At 64.0% G+C, this 15,510-nt stretch overlaps 4 protein-coding genes across 4 annotated transcripts; all 4 read left to right on the top strand.

The window, feature by feature from the left end:
• Positions 1 to 1,926, top strand: EMIHUDRAFT_222670 (hypothetical protein; the record flags this gene model as incomplete). Its single annotated transcript, XM_005792930.1, has 7 exons — positions 1 to 6; positions 122 to 205; positions 301 to 462; positions 540 to 651; positions 723 to 1,216; positions 1,444 to 1,556; positions 1,887 to 1,926. 7 exons carry the CDS (start codon positions 1 to 3, stop codon positions 1,924 to 1,926), a joined length of 1,011 nt encoding a protein of 336 aa, XP_005792987.1.
• Positions 1,927 to 2,737: 811 nt separating this feature from the next.
• EMIHUDRAFT_439626 (hypothetical protein) lies at positions 2,738 to 3,864 on the top strand. Its single transcript, XM_005792931.1, has one exon. It carries the CDS (start codon positions 2,779 to 2,781, stop codon positions 3,514 to 3,516), a length of 738 nt encoding a protein of 245 aa, XP_005792988.1. The 5' UTR covers positions 2,738 to 2,778; the 3' UTR covers positions 3,517 to 3,864.
• A 605-nt stretch (positions 3,865 to 4,469) lies between these two features.
• EMIHUDRAFT_222672 (hypothetical protein) lies at positions 4,470 to 6,690 on the top strand (the record flags this gene model as incomplete). The annotated part of the gene is made up of 4 exons (XM_005792932.1): positions 4,470 to 4,901; positions 4,978 to 5,099; positions 5,309 to 5,440; positions 5,526 to 6,690. The coding sequence occupies 4 exons, from the start codon at positions 4,470 to 4,472 to the stop codon at positions 6,688 to 6,690; spliced, it is 1,851 nt and encodes a 616-aa protein (XP_005792989.1).
• Positions 6,691 to 7,269: 579 nt separating this feature from the next.
• EMIHUDRAFT_222673 (hypothetical protein) lies at positions 7,270 to 8,123 on the top strand (the record flags this gene model as incomplete). The annotated part of the gene is made up of 2 exons (XM_005792933.1): positions 7,270 to 7,458; positions 7,524 to 8,123. The coding sequence occupies 2 exons, from the start codon at positions 7,270 to 7,272 to the stop codon at positions 8,121 to 8,123; spliced, it is 789 nt and encodes a 262-aa protein (XP_005792990.1).
• Positions 8,124 to 15,510: the final 7,387 nt, after the last annotated feature.

A 15,510-nucleotide genomic window follows, 5' to 3' on the forward strand; every position in this document is an offset into this window, starting at 1 on the left:
ATGGTAGTATGCTAGCGACCGCTCGTAAGCTGGCCGATTGCCGAATTACGAAGGAGCGGCCGAGACTGGTAGTTGGGGGCAGAGCGTCCTGAGTTGTGCCGCCGCCGCGACCGTGCCGCAGGCTAAGAAGCAGGAGGCAGTGTGGGGGCGCAACGAGATCCCCGAGGAGAAGGAGCCGCTGTGGAGGATGTTTGCAATGCAGTTTGTCGGCACGATGCCTGCCATGGCGCGTGCCCCGCCCATACCACCGACAGGGCCGCCTCAACAGAAAACTGACCCCCGACGACCTGTGCGGGGCAGATTGAGATCGCTGGCCTCCTCGCCTTCCTGCTCAAGTCATACGTCGACTTTTGGATCATTCTCGCGCTGCTGATGACCAACGCTACGCTCGGTTTTATTGAGGAGATGAACGCGCAAGCCTCCATTTCTGCTCTCAAGGATGGCATGATTCGCAAGCTGCCGGTGAGCCTCCCCCTGCCACCTCGACCAAGCACCGAGAAGGCCAGAGCGATACTTGTACTTGTCCTGTGGCGTCGCAGGTCAAACGCGACGGAAACTTTACGCCGCTCGACATTGCTGAGTTGGTGCCTGGCGATGTCGTCTTCTTGCGCGGCGGGAACGTGGTGCCGGCCGACTGCAAGTGGTTGGAAGGTGTCCACGCCTGTCTCTCTCGGGACACTGCCAGGAGGTATCTCGTTCTGAGTCTTTCTATCCCGGGATAGGCGACGAGCTGGAGGTCGACCAGGCGGCGCTGACCGGCGAGTCGCTGCCGGTGCAGGTGCCGCGTGAGGACTCCGACGGCGAGCCCGGCTCGGGCAAGAAGCTGTGGTCAGGGTCGGTGCTGAAGACTGGCGAGGCGGAGTGCTTTGTGACGGAGACAGGTGTCCACACGATGATTGGCGAGGCCGCCAAGGCGATCCAGGAGTCGGGCGGCAAGCATGTTGGTGTCTTCGAGGGCAAGATTATCCTTGCCGGCCGCGTGCTCATCGTGCTGACGCTGATCGCCGTCGGCTCGCTGCTCGTGTACCAGGTTGGCATCCGCGGTGTGCCGCTCGAGGAGGTGCTCGAGATGTCGCTCTCGCTCGTCATCGCGTCGGTGCCCATCGCGCTGCCCATGGTGATGAAGGTCACCCTCGCTGTCGGCGCCAAGGAGATGGCCAAGGAGGGTGGCATCGTCACCCACCTGACCGCGCTTGAGGAGATCGCCTCCAATCGCGTGTTGCCGTCCTCCCATCCCTCCCTTGGCGTGTCTGTTTTGTTTCTTTCTTTTCTTTGTTGACCTGCTGTCAAGCTCCTGCGTCCTGCACCCCGGACCATGCCATCCTGCTGTCCTCTCTTCCCGGCGAACCGGCATGGTTTTTTTTTTCTGACGTGACTTGAGTGAGTGCTCGGGGCGTCACCATTCCAGCGGGGATGATCTCGCCCACTGGCAGCCTCTTGCAGCCAAGTGGCCAGCTGGGGCAATCTGTGTTCGGGCCAGTCGTTCCGCCCGCCTCGCCCAAGAAGCTCGCCTGGCTGGCCGCTCATCACTGGAGCCACGCCGACGACCTCAAGCGGTGCATGCGCGGAGAGTCATCGGAGGACGAGGGCGGCGAGAGCCCACGCAAGCGCAGCAAGCATGGAAAACGCAAGAAGCAGAGGGACAAGAAGAAGGACAAGGAGGACAAGGAGGACTCCCCCAAGTCTGTCATTCCCGCAGTGACGCCGCAGCTGTCTCCGCGCCTCGCAAACTGCCGCACCCTCCCCGGCTGCTACCGCTCCGCGGGGCTGCCCGAGGCGACCTGCAACGGCGCGCCGCTCATGCCAGGCCTCAACCTGTCGCCGCGGAGGGGCGGAAAACTGCCCGTCGCATCTCCGTCTCGAGCGGGGCTGGTGACGACTGGAAGGTACCCGCCACAGTTCCGCCTCGACTCGGGCTGGCCGTGAGAGCCCTGGCGCGCACTCGGGCGTGAGATGCCTGCCGCCCGGCGGCGAGAGCCCGATGCGGGGTCAAGTAGGGCCCTAGCTGGCGGCGTGGGAGGACGACGACGGATGTGCAATACGTTCGCGGGAGAGGCGGATGACCGATGGTCGCTGTTGGTGGGGTGGTCTCGAGTGGGGTGGTGTTCAGAGGGTCGCCCATGGGGCACGGTGTTCGTTAGACGGCCCGACTGAGGATTGTGCAAAAACGCGAACGGGTTGGCAGATCGTTGCATGTTTTGGGCAGGTTTTGGGGTTCGTGGACGTGGTTCACCACTCTGGAGAGAGCCACGCTGGCGCCGAACCTGACCTGTCGGACCTTAAAAGAGCGCAGTCTAGCGCCTGTGGCCGAAAGGTTTTGTTCTTTTCACAGCATCGACCTGCTGCTCCACGAGACGTTCGGCGGCGGCTTCTCGCCCACCGGCACCGCCGTTCTCAAGCTGCGCCGCCTCGCGCGCAAAGTTGCGCGCGGCAGCGTTGACCGCACGGCCTACTCGCCCAAGTACTCGCTCTCTTTTATGTCCCACCATGCAGAGCGCATCTCTCTCTCTGTTGTGCGAGGCGTGAACCGCGCCATTCGCTCTCACTCACCTGGCAACCCTGTCTGCACGTCTCGCGCGCGCGTGAACAGGGCTCCAGGCCCCAAATGACGTGTGAGTGTTAGAGTTGTTTGGTATTGAACCTCTCTTTAAGGTATTGCTAAAAATCTCTCTCTCAGCTTCGCGGCTCGAGGAGTCTCGAGCTTCAGCTGGGCGAATCATCCAGAGACTCTAAATGGCTCCAGACCGCGAAACACACACGTCGAGCCACCGCGAAGCCATGGCAATGCACCGGCTCGCTCACTTCTCCGCCGATCGCTCTCCGATGACCCCTACCGACCGCATTGCCTCCGCGGCACAGCGGCTTGCGCACGACTCCGCTGCAGTCGACACGCTCGAGGCCTCCTTCACGAAGCTGCTCAAGGAGCCACACCGCGAGCGTTTCCGCAAGGTCAACTTGAGGAGCCCTGCGATGCAGCGCGTCGCGGCAGTCGGCGGTGCGATGGAGATCCTGCACGCGACTGGCTGGGAGCACGCTCCGCACGGCCACCTCCTACTCAACACGTTGGAGCCTCGGCTGATTGAGGCGGCGACCGCGGCTTTGCAAAAGGTTCAGGCGAGCCATCCGGGCTACCTTCGGGATCGCGAAGGCCGCAGAGCGGGCGCTGCGCGCGCCCGCGAGAGCGCGGAGGCCGCAGCGGCCGACCTGGCTCGCCGCCAGCACTTTGCCAGCATGCTTCCGGCGGAACCGGCTGAGGGCGCTGCGGGCGCGGCGGCCATCTGCGTACACCTGGGCGGCGAGAAGAAGGTTTGGCGGCGCTTCGACAGCAACATCGACACGCTGAAGGATCTCGTCCATTGGGTCTCCTCGCTCGAGGGCGCCCCTCCCTCCCCGCGGCTCGTGAATGTCACGCAGAGCCCGTCGCTGCCTCTCGACAAGGAGCGGCAGGCGGGCCTCTCGCTGCACCACCTGGACCTCTGGCCGTGCGGGCACGTGAAACTGGTGGAGTGCGCCTGATGGCGTTCCGATCCGATCGTCGCAGACAAAGAGTAGTAAGTGGTCTTTCCGCGTTATGTGGGCTGTGAGTTCTTGTGTCCCTCGAGGGTCGCGGCCCGCAGGCAGATTTGTATCCCGAGTCGGCCCGCCGAACCTGTAGGGCCTGAAGGCTTCGTGCACTGTGGTCTGTTCCACCAACTAGAATTTGCGGGCCAGAATCAGTTTAAGGGGGAGGGACGCACGGCGCAGGACCAGGAGGCAGGACGCCAATTTTAAGTGTACGGGGTGGCTCTCACGAACATATACAAGCTGGACTGTTGACAAGATTTTGCCTCCCGGACTTGATATGTACGTGACCGGGTTTTTCTTCTTCAGCCTGCACCCGAGGGTTTTACCAAGCTGCCAACCCTATTCACCCACTCCGGGCCCTGGGCTGGTTGGTTGGTCCCGCACTCTGCGCACTCCAGGCCTCCAGATGTTGGTTGGTTAACGGGCGGCCACGCCGTAACGGTCGTAACGGCGCCTTCCCCTGGCACCCCAGCGCGTCTAACAGGCCACTGTGACCCTCGTGACGCAATTTCAGGAGATGGACAGTGGTGAGAAGATGGATCTGGGAGCCTGAAGAGACGTGAAATAGCCCATTTTGACCCATTTTGATGTCCTCGTGTTGAATACGCGGAGCGAAGAAATTATTGACCCGTGGGCGACCCTGGCAGGACCCTGGCCGGCCCAGGAGGTTGGATGGCTGGTCCCGCACTTCGCGCACTCGGGCCCGGAAACAGTTGGTTGGCTGGTGGGGTCTTTTGCGCAGTGTGCGTGAATAGGGTTGTCTGTGCTTGTGCGTCTTGGGTCCGGAGTTGTGCGTTTATGTGAATAGGGTTGGCAGCTTGGTAAAACCCTTCGGTGCTGGGGCCTCCTCGGCTCGGCGCACTGTACCCCGAGGAAGGGCCGCCTCCACGGCCGCCTCCCCGCGCATGGAAATCGGCTCCGCGTACGGTCGCCTGTGGTCGATACAGCAGCTGTGTCCATTCGCCGACGCTGGCCTCAACGCGCTCGGCCTCCTCGGCGCCGCCGGCGCCGTCGACGCTCGACCAATCCTCTCGGACGGCGATTTCTACGTCCGTCTTCCGCTCTGCCTGCTCACCCTCTTCTACCCTACGCGCAACGCGCTCCTCCTGGCGCACGTGGTGAACCTGGCGGCCTTCTGTGCGTGGACGCCCTTCGTCTGGGACCATCAGTATTGGGGTGCCGCGACGGAGGCCACGTTTGTGCTCCTCTCCATGCGCAGCGAGAGCGACTTTGTGGGCGCCGCTCGCGCACAGACGGCCTCACTCTACCTGGTTGCAGCCTTCTGGAAGCTCACCACCTCGTTCCTCGACTACCGGACCAGCTGCGCGACCGTCCTCGTCGCAGAGGCGCTTACCCCTGTCCTTCTCGCAGCGCTCCGCTCGGCAGCCTCGCTCAGTCTCACCTACGCTACAGGCGCTCGTCGCGCTGCCCAAGCTGCTCCAGGCCGTTGCCTCCTCGGCCGCCGAAACCATCTTCGTCGCGGCGCCGGCTCTGACCTTGGTGATAGAGTTCGCCGTCGGCCCTCTCCTCGTGATGTCGCCGCGCCTCGGCTTCCCTCTCCTCTCGCCCCGCACCGCCGCACCCGCCCCTCCCCCCACGCGAGTCCGCTCGCACACAGGCGTGCTACTCGGCCTCTCCTTCCACCTCGTGGTCGCCACCCTCCCCCTCAACTACGCGTGCGGGTCTGCCTCCGCAGCCCGCCCTCACAGCCCCCCCCCCCCCCCCACTCCGGCCACACACACAGGTTCTCCGTCAACTGCATCGTCCGCTACGGCCTCTTCATGCCACACCACGTCGCCGCGGCTCTACGGGAGGCCGCGTCGCTGGGGACTTGGACGGCAGTGCACGCCGCCGCCGTCGGCATCGCCGTGATTGGGTGCCGCCACCGCCCTGCTCCGCCCTCCCCTCGCTCCTCTAGCCAACACGCTTCTCCTCCGCCGCCGCCCCGACCGTGCAAGCAGGTGCCGCCACCTTCACGGCGGCATCGACACGCACTTTGTCGCGTGCGTGTGGCTTGCGGTCGTGTACGTGCGCTCGATGCTGATGACTTTGGGGCGCGAGCGGCAGGGAGGCGGCGACGCAGGCAGCACCTGGCAGCAGGCGTGGGACATGATCGACAGCGCCTGGGTCTTTTGCAGCCGCCACATCATCGTCGTCTCCAAGGATGCGATGCTGTCCCAGGACCAGCGCCGCCGGCTCAAGGAGATCGAGGCGGAGGAGAAGGCCGCCCTCCAGCAGGAGACCGCCCTCCCATCCACCCTCCTGCCACCGACCGGTCCCACGCCCCACACCCCGCCTCCCGCGTCCCGGCAGGTCAAGGCTGGCTTCAGCGCGCGCCGTGTCGCCATGGGCGCCTCCGCGCCAACCTGGCTCGTCGCTGCGGTGACGGGACTGACGCTGCTGTGGGGCGTGGCGCCGGCCGTGCTCGGCCTGCAAAACATGTCTGCCCTCACAATGTACGGGAACGTCAAGCACTGGGGCGGGTCAAACCACCTTCTCGTCCCGACCGGCCTCCTCCACCGCGCCGACGGGGCGGCGGGCGGCCTCGGCTCGCGGCTCTCGCTCGCGCTCGGCAACGACACACTCGTCCGCGTCGAGTCGACCGACTCTCGCCTCCTCGCCAGCCTCTCGCCGGCCGACTCGACGGACCAGCTGCCTCCGCGCGCGAGGCGGCTGATGCGGGCCGCCGGCGCGTCTGGCCGCTACTTTGGTGCCTACTACAGCCGGATGTACCACGGAGAGGGGCGCGGCGTGTGGCCGATCGGGGGCAACAACGAGTCGCCCGCACCCTACGCGCTGACTGCGTACGAGCTCTCCCGCCTCCTTGCCATGGCGCGCGAGCACGGCGAGCCCTTCTCCGTCCGGCTGACTCTGCTGCCGTTCCGCGCGTCTGCGCCCTCCTCGCCCGCGCAGTGGCGCGACTTTGACGGCCGCCAAGTGATCTTCTCGGAGGAGCCGGGAGCGAACCGGCGCAGCTGCGCCACTGTCGACGGCTCCCCGTGCAACGCGGCCGAGCAGACGCTGGCGGACGCGCCCGCGCCGCCTCGCTGGCTGCGGCGATTGCTGATGCAGTACCCAGTCCCGCTCCTACCGGATTCGGAGGGCGAGATCCACTGCAGTGCGTGAGCGGGATGTGCTTTGGTGCTCTTGCTGTGGGTGTGGCGGTGTGTTCGTCGAGAGTGGGAGGTTGTCTCGATGTAAGCGGGGGTCTATTGCGACGTCTTGGCGTCGCCCGTGTCCGCGTTGTATTTTATTGTATTTCTTTCGCGCAGAAGCACCGAGGACCTGTGTCGACAGGGGCGGCTACCCAGGCGCCAGGGGCCCACAGCGCCGCGCCGCGGTCGCGGCTCTCGTCGGCGCGCAGGGGGCTGCTTTTATGTGGACATTTCAAATTGCGGTCGCGCTTTTGGGGAGGTTGTTGTGGTATGTATGTGGAACGGAGCACACGGTTCGGGAGCAGCCGGGAGAATTCTTTTTGACGCGCCAGTCTGCACCTGTGTCGAGCCTGTCTGCTGTGAAGTGTGATGAGTGATGAAGAGAGAGTCGAATTTCTGATTTTTAGTGTCGTGCGAGCGTGCGAGGGAGTTTTGTTGTAAAATTCTGATTTTTTCTCGCCAGTCCCGTGCCCGGGGTCGTGCACTTGGAGCGAGGGAGTTTTGTTGTGAAATTCTGATTTTTTCCCAGTCGACGGTTTCACCTCCCCACATGGCGGAGGAAGAGAGCGCGTGCTACTCATACAGCGGCCCGCGCGAGGAAGGAGCGGTCGTCAGCATATCGGTGGAGGTCGAGGGTGCAGAGGCTGCTGCAGAAGGGGAGGAGGGGGAGCCGTCGGTCACCACAAAGTCGCGGGAGCTGACGTTGCTGGGCGCCCGGTCAACGGAAGACTCTGCCGAGGTGTCAGGAATAGGGTAGATGCGTCGCCAATGGAGTTTTGCCCTCACTAGTCCCTGCGAACGTAGTTGGGCAGCGCGACCTACCCCAACGGCGACGCTTACGAGGGAGGGTTCCTCAAGGGCGACCGGCACCATCAGGGCAAATACACGTACAGTGGTGGTGCGCCCGATCCCGAGGGGGGAGAGGCGCGACCGCCACGTGCAGTCTACGAAGGCCTTTTCGAGCGCGGGGTCAAGTCGGGGGTCGGAGAAATGACCTATGCCGACTCGTCCAGGCGAGCAGCTCTGCGAAAGAGTCTTCTCATGCAGTCGCCACGATCCACAAATCCTTTGCTCATGCCCAGGTACCACGGAGAGTTCAAGGATGGCCTGCGCGGTGGGAGCGGCACTATGTACTATGCCAGCGGCGATACCTACTCCGGGCAGTGGAGCGGTGGCCTGAAGCAGGGGGAGGGCACATACGTCTATTCCTCGGGCGCGACCCTGACGGGCACCTGGCGGGGAGGTATGATTGAGGTGGGCAGCTTCACCGACATGCACGGCAGCACCTTCAAGGGGTCGTTCTCCGGCGCCACGACGGCGCCCGCGTACGGCGAGGGCACGCTGACGATGCCGAGCGGCAATGCCATCCCGGTGGCGCGTGAGGGCGAGTTTATGAGTCTGTGAGTGAGCGTAGCCGCTTGAAGCGTATTGCAATAGGATGTATTGCAATATTATCTTGGTCGCTCGGATGAAATCGGGGCCTTGGAGCACTTGAGGGAACGGGAGCGGGGAGCGCATCGCGATACGGAGAGGGCAGGGGGGCTGGGCAGGATTCGCCTAGGGATTCACCCGCATACGACAGTGCGCAGGTCTCCACGCAGATAGGGATTCCTCTCTCGTATGTGGCTATATGGTCCATTGCGCTTTGTGCACTGGCGACGCTGCTGCGATGGGAGACTGTAGCCCTTAGCTGCTGCACAGCACCTTTGTGCAGTGGCAATGTCCACTGACCCATGGGGCACCAGCCTTGTGGCTTGTGGTTGTGCCATGAGCGCTGTGGTCGGTGACGCTGCTGCATAATTATGTGCATGTGCATGTGACATGTGCATGTGCATGTGCATGTGCATGTGCATGCACAAGCACATGCACATGACATGTGCATGTGCATGTTCATGTTGTGCATGTGCATGGGGTGCTGTAGCCCTAGGTGCTGCGCCTGCACAGCACCTTGTGCAGTGGCAATGACTCCCGGCACTAGTGAGCTTGATGTCCTCAAAATGTCCACAGAGTAGGTACTGGTTGTGCTCAGGATGTGCTCTACATCAACAGGGGTGCCCCAACTGAGAGGCTGCATTTAAGGAATGAAACAGCTTTGCAACTGCTGCCCAAGTTTTATTGATGGGCTGCAACTTCCTGCCACCTTGGACACCTCGACAGCGACACCTTCAGACGCACAAAACACCTTGACAACACTCGACACCCGCTCGAAACCCTCTCGACACCCTCGACACCCTCGACACCACTCACCCCCTGGGCTAGGGCTCTCTAGCCCGTAACCCGATGCCAATCATCCGGCCCGCTGGGTGCGCTTCTTAGCTCCCCGGCCCTGGATGTGCGGTTAATGACTGCACTCCAAGTGCTCCAAGTACTCCTCGACCACCTCGACACGGACAAGCATGGTCTCAGCCTCGCGACAGGCCTCGACCGCGGCCTCGACACCTCTATCCCTCGAGCCTCGACAGCAGCTCGACACCCTCGCAAGGAGTGTCTAGAATAGGTTACTATTCATGATTAGTGCTCTGAATAGTGAGGTTGCAAAACTATTCAGACCTGAATAGAGGCACTCACAAGCTATTCAACTCATGACTAGAATGACCAGCTCTGACCCTCCATTCATGAATACTATTCAAGATGCATGCGCTCTCCCGGCGCCCTTCGGCACTCCGCTCTCGATCACTACGGCTAGTTGCTGCCAGCCTGCACCACGTAGCCCTCTCCATAGAAAATTTTCTTTTCACCGCTGTGCGCGTGCGTCGGAAAATTCTTTTCCCTTCTTGTGTCGACGGCTCTCGCTGCTCCTCTCTCCTTCCTCTCTCCTCTCGCTCGCCCGTCGAGCAACCAACCAACAGCGAGGACGCCGGCGCCTCGGACTGCCGATGTGGGTGCTCCTCGCCGTCGCGCCGCCTCGTGCGCCTCGCGGGCCCGCCACCATGAGCCTCGCCAAATCTCAGCCCTGCAATTATGCCCTGCCCTGCCCTGCCTGCCGCACTGTGCCCTGCCCGCACACTGCCGCATAACTGCCCTGCCCGATCCCCTACCTGCCCCGGGTGTGAAACCCACACTGCCCTGCCCGACCCAGCGCACACTTCCCGCCCCCTCTACTCAGTGGACACGAGGGGTCGGGCAGGGCAGTGTACCATGCGGAATCGACCCTATGCCTATCCAGTGCTCACTCAAGTGCTCAAGACTCAAGTCACAAGTGGACGCGACATTGGCCTAAGCACAATATTCTCGAATATCTCCGAGAATATAGATGGTCCCGCGCACTTTCGTATTCGAGAATATTCTCGAGAATATAGATGCCCCGGCGCGGCTTTTTCTCAAGAATCTATGAGTTTTCTTCAGCCCTTGACCTTGGTTGACCTCGAGTCTCAAGATATTCTTGAATATTCTCGCCGTTACATCGCGGCGTCTAGAACGGTCTTGACTAGAGCTTCTCGAAACAGCTCTTTTGCCCCCTCAAAAGTAGGTTTTGGGTCGATGCAGACGGAAATCTTTAAGTTTTGGACGTTCCTGAGCGGTTTGGGAGCACAAACCTCTACTTTAGAGCGATTTTTGGCGTCCGCTGACCTCTCGCGTGGTGAAAATATTCTCAATATTCGAGAATATTCTCGAGAATATAGATGGTCTGGCGAGAATATAAGCAAAAGAATATAGATAGTACTTGGCGAGAAAAACGTGCTTAGGCTAAACGCGACACTAGCTTGTAGTTTTAGGTTTGTAGTGATACGAGAATACGCACCGCCCCCACGCAATACCATTCTACTCGACGAGAATACGATAAAGGAACATCTGCCAATTCTTTTTGCTAAGATTCTTTTTGCTCGATTTCTTTCGCTTTTTGGGCGAGACACTTTGGCTCTCGCCGCCGTGCGTGTGTGGTTCCGTGCCAGCATCCGCAAACCGTGTGGTTCCGCGCGAGCATCCACTGCGTGGTCCACGCACGTCCGACGATGATGAATCCCGAAAGTAAACCCTCCCTCTCCTCCTCGCCCTCCGCGCCGCCTCGTCGCACACTCTTCCGTGGCGTTTTGCACGCTTGCGCCCTCTCCGAGCGACACGCCTCCCCTATGCCGCGCAGTGATGAAGGCGGCGACCGACATGATGTCCAAGATGTCGCCCGAGGAGATGAATCAAATGATGGAGGCGCCCGCAGTGCAGCATCGCCGCCTGCCGAAACGGCGCGCTCTCTCACCCTCCAGCCTGTCTGCGTGTGCAGATGACAAAGAAGATGGACCCGTCGATGATGGCGCAGGCGCAGGCGATGATGAACAACCCCGCGATGGCGGCGCAGGCGCAGCAGGCGATGCAGAACCTCTCCCCTCAAGAGCTCAAGTCGCGCATGGCCGGCGCGTCTGCGGCGATGGGAGGAGCGCCCGCCGCGCCAAAGCCGAAGTCTGCGGTGGAGCAGCTCAAGGGGTCTTCGATGGTGATCGACGAGGAGGTGCTCAGCCACGTCGAGCGCGCCGAGGCGCTCAAGCTCAAGGGCAACACGCACTTCAAGGCGGCCGAGTACGAGGCGGCGATCGGCGAGTACGAGCAAGGTCGCCTCGCCCGCCACCGCAGCCTCCCCGCATCCATGCCTCCCCGCATCCATGTCTCCCCGCATCCATGCCTCCCCGTATCCGCTGCCTCCCCGTTGGCATGCCTCCCTTCCTGCACGCCTCCCTGCCGTATGCCTTCCTCCCTCCCTCCCCCTCCCCCTCCCGGCTGCCCTCTGCGGGCGGGAGAGGGGGGCGAGCGAGCGTGCCCGCAGCCCCGTGCCGACTCCTGAGGGGCGTGTGTGTGCCGAGTGCTGAGGGGCGTGTGCTGCCGCTGCAGGCTGTGCCTTGGCGGAGGAGGCGATCCGCGAGCTGTCCGGCGTCGACGAGAAGGCGCGGCCGCACCGGCCCGCCGCACGCGATCGGGCGCCTCCGCGCTGTTTCAGAGGCCTGGCCAGGGGCACCTGCAGGGGGGTACCACCACCCCACTCATGCTCACACGTCTTGCGAGAATGGGGGCGGCTAGGTGCGAGGGGGGGGGGGGGGCTGCTTGAAGAGGACCCGCATCTTACCGTGACGCCTCCTCCCACCGCGCCGGCAGGCAGTCATCGAGCTGCTACACGCCTGCCACCTCAACACCGCCTCGTGCCGCCTCAAGCTGCGGCAGTGGGGCGAGGCGGTCGAGGCGGCGAACACGGTCCTGCGCGACGGGCCGCACCGCAAGGCCCTCTTCCGGCGCGGGCAGGCGTACCAGCAGCTCGCCCGCCTCGACGAGGCTCGCACCGACCTCAAGAAGGCGCCGCGCCGCCGCCCCGCGCCCGTCCCGCGCCACCGCCCGGGCCCGACGGCCGGAGCCATGAGGACGGCTCAAGCCCTCCCGGCACGCATGCCTGCAGGCGGCCGCCATGGACCGGTCCGACGCGACGGTCGCCGCCGCGCTCGCCGAGGTCGAAAAGGCTCTCGGCGTCGAGCCGTCGCCGCCGCCGGCCGCGCCGCCCGCCGCCGCCGCCGCCGCGCGGCCTCCGCCCGGTGGAGTGCCGACGAAGCCCGACGGCTCTCCCGACTACGCGCAGATGGAGGCGACGGGCCGTCGCCGGGGTGTGCGGCGGCTCTGCCCCCCCGACCGACCGACTTGCGCCGCGCCCCGCCTCAGGCAATGATCGACAACATCTCGCCTGAGCAGATGAAGCAGCAGGCGGGCGGCCTCGGGAGAGATGGGGAGAGATGGGGAGAGATGAAGCAGCAGGCGGGCGGGCGGGGAGAGATGGGGAGAGATGGGGAGAGATGAAGCAGCGGGCGGGCGTGCTGCGAGATATGGCTGCCTCTCTTTGCTGCCCCTCGCGCGCCCAGGGACAGCCGAGGGACAGCCGAGATGTGACACGCCACAGAGGTGGAGATGCCGCCAGAGTTGAAGCAGCGCGCGGCCGCTGTCGGCCCCCCCGCACGCACCCCCCTCCCCCGCCCCTCCCCCCCCCCACCTCCCCCCCCCCCTCCCCCCCCCGGCCCAGGCGGAGATGATGCAAAACATGGACCCCGCGCAGCTGGCCGCCATGAACCCGCAGTTTGCGGGCATGGACCCGGCGCAGGCGAGGGAGCCCTCCCTTCTCTCCGGCCGGAGCCACTCTCCCCCCTTCGGCGCGGCCGAAGCGCCGCCTCGACCCCTCTCCCCTTCCGCCACCTCGCCCGCAGATCAAGGCGATGTCGTCGATGATGGCCAACATGGACCCCGCGACGATGAAGCAGATGACTAAGATGGCGTCGCAGATGGGGGCGACCGGAGGCATGCCGGGCATGCCTGGCGCACCGGCCGCGCCAGCCGGCGGCGGCGGGGCCAGCGGCGGCGCGGCTGGCGGCGCGGGCCCGTCTGCTGCCCCGGCGCTGCCCGGGATGGCCGGGATGGCAGGTGGGGCGCCGGGGCTCGGCGACGGAGTCGACATGATGGTGCGCGCGCGGGCGGGCGGGGGCGGCAGGAGGCGGCCTTGGACCTCACCCCCGCCCGGCCGCCCTCCCCCTCCTCCTCGCAGGCGAACATGAGCCCGGAGATGATGCAGGCGGGGATGGACATGGTCGCGAACATGGACCCGGCGGCCCTCGCAGACATGGCCAAAATGATGGGCATGGATCCCGGACAGGCGCCCCCCGGGGTTTTCCAGGGCCCCGCCCAACCGGAAGCCGGCTTCCCCCCACCCCACTTCCCCCACCCACCCGGCTTCGGAAGCCACCCCCCCCCCCCCCCCCCTCCCCTCTCGCCCAGCCAGAAGCGCCGCCACGCGTCGCCGTACCGCCTTCCCTGCCGCGCCGCCCACCCTCCCTGCAGGCGTCAAAGCTGCAGGACACGATGGCAAACATGTCCAAGGAGGACCTTGCCAAGTGGACCGGCCGCGCGCAGACGGTCGCCCGCTGGACGGCCAAGCCGCTCGCCCTCTACCGGAAGGTCTCCTCCCTCGTGCCGCCAACCTACCTGCTCGCCGGCTTGGTCGCTCTCTTCGCGCTAATGGTGCCCTCACCAAGCACCGGGCCCGCCCCCCCCTCCACCGCAACCACAACCACAACCACCTCACCCCCCCCCCGCCTCCCCCCGCCTCCCTCCTCCAGGTGTACGGCCACCAAACCGACTCCTTCTGACGCGCCCGCCTCGTTGCCGCCGCGCCCCTCTCTCCGCGGACTGCCCAACACGCGCTGCTGCCCACGTGTATCTCTCTGTCTCTCTTCGTCTCTTGCCTCCTACGCGCCTGCCTCGCCTCTTGCCCCGCGCGCACGCGGGCGCAATGCCACTTGCACGCTCTACCGCTTGTGTGTCCATGGCACACACGGTCGCTGCGCGCGGCGGTTCGCAAACCGCCAGTGCGCCGCCGCGCGCAGCTCGGTCGCGGCGGCCCTTGTGAGGGGCTGAGGGCTGTGCAGCCCTCACAAGGTGTGTGCGCGAGAGGCCACACACCGCGGCGACCTCCACACGATGCGCCGCAATCCCACACACGCCTCGCGCGCGCGCCCGACTATATGGGTTAATATCCGTGAGCTCGCGACCCGCATGATTTTTCCCGCGCCGCTCCAAAGACAGCCGTACATGGTACAGTGTTGGCACACCATCAAACGCTGGGCTACCTCTTTCTATTGACGCCCTTGCGCTTGGCCTTCCGGCTGACACCCGCTGCGTTCTGCTTATGCTGCCGCCGCTTCACCTTTCGTTTCACCTTTGCGAGTCCTCGCCGAACCTTCTTCTGCGAGTCTCCTCCTGTTCGAGAGCCCATCGCAGCGTCGCCATCGCCATCGGTCATGGAGGTGCCTGCAAGCGCGTCGACGACCTTGTCGAGCGCCGAAGCCGTCTTGGCCCGTGTGACTTGCTTCTTGGACTTCAACTTCACCATCTGCTGTCGCCTCTACTGGCTGTCACCACGGTCGCTGCAGACCTGTTTTGTTGCCCGAGGAGCGTGCTGTGCAGTATCTGTGCGTGGGCGTCCTCGCAGTCGCCCAGGCAAGAGCGTGGCTGTCAAAAGCAAGAAATCACGCGGTTCGTCCTCCCATCCCTCCCTTCCAAAATCCTGCTCGTGCAGGTGGGGACCCTGTCCTCGTCCCATCCCTCGTTTGGCGTGTCTGTTTTCTTTCTTTCTTTCTTTTCCCTTGGCTTGTCTGTTTTCTTTCTTTCTTTCTTTTCACGAACGAATGGTGGAGTCGCGTGCGCTCGGCTTTCTAGTGCCAGGCTGAGCGCGCAGCGCACGTACAGAGAGAGGAGAGGTACGAGCCATTACTCGAGAGAGGAGTGCGCGAGCGAGCAGGAGCCGAGTCCCGAGCGAGAGGGGTGGGTGGGGGCACGCAGCGTATTTTTCGGTCTCTTCTTTGGGAAAGAATTCTGACCCCGTGGTCATATGTACGGCCCTCTTCGCTCTTGTGGCGCAAATATAGCCGTCAGACCAAGGAAGGTCTCCCCAAATACGGCGGGGCGCCCTGCCCATGGCAAACAACCGGCCGGACCTTGCTCAGCACGACGCGCCGACCGACATCGGTGCTCGCAATGCCCGCCCACCCTGACGACGATGGCACTCGACGTTCCGCACCTTCTTCATGCTGGAAGCTGAGTTCGTGCGCAAGTTCCCAGGCAAAAGCCTGCCCTTCTTCCAGGAGCTCCGTGACAACTTCACCGCTGACGAGCCGCTCGTCAAAGTGGCGCTCGACTACGCTGACGTGGTGAAGGGCACCCACCGTCGGGCCGAAGCCCGTAAGGCACTCTCTCCCTAACCCTAGCCTTCTCCCGAACCCTAGTGTGTTTTGTTGCCTCCGTGCTTTCACACTCGTCTTGTCGTGTCCGTCCA

Source organism: Emiliania huxleyi, assembly GCF_000372725.1.
Source record: "Emiliania huxleyi CCMP1516 unplaced genomic scaffold EMIHUscaffold_104, whole genome shotgun sequence".
Lineage (NCBI taxonomy): Eukaryota > Haptophyta > Isochrysidales > Noelaerhabdaceae > Emiliania > Emiliania huxleyi.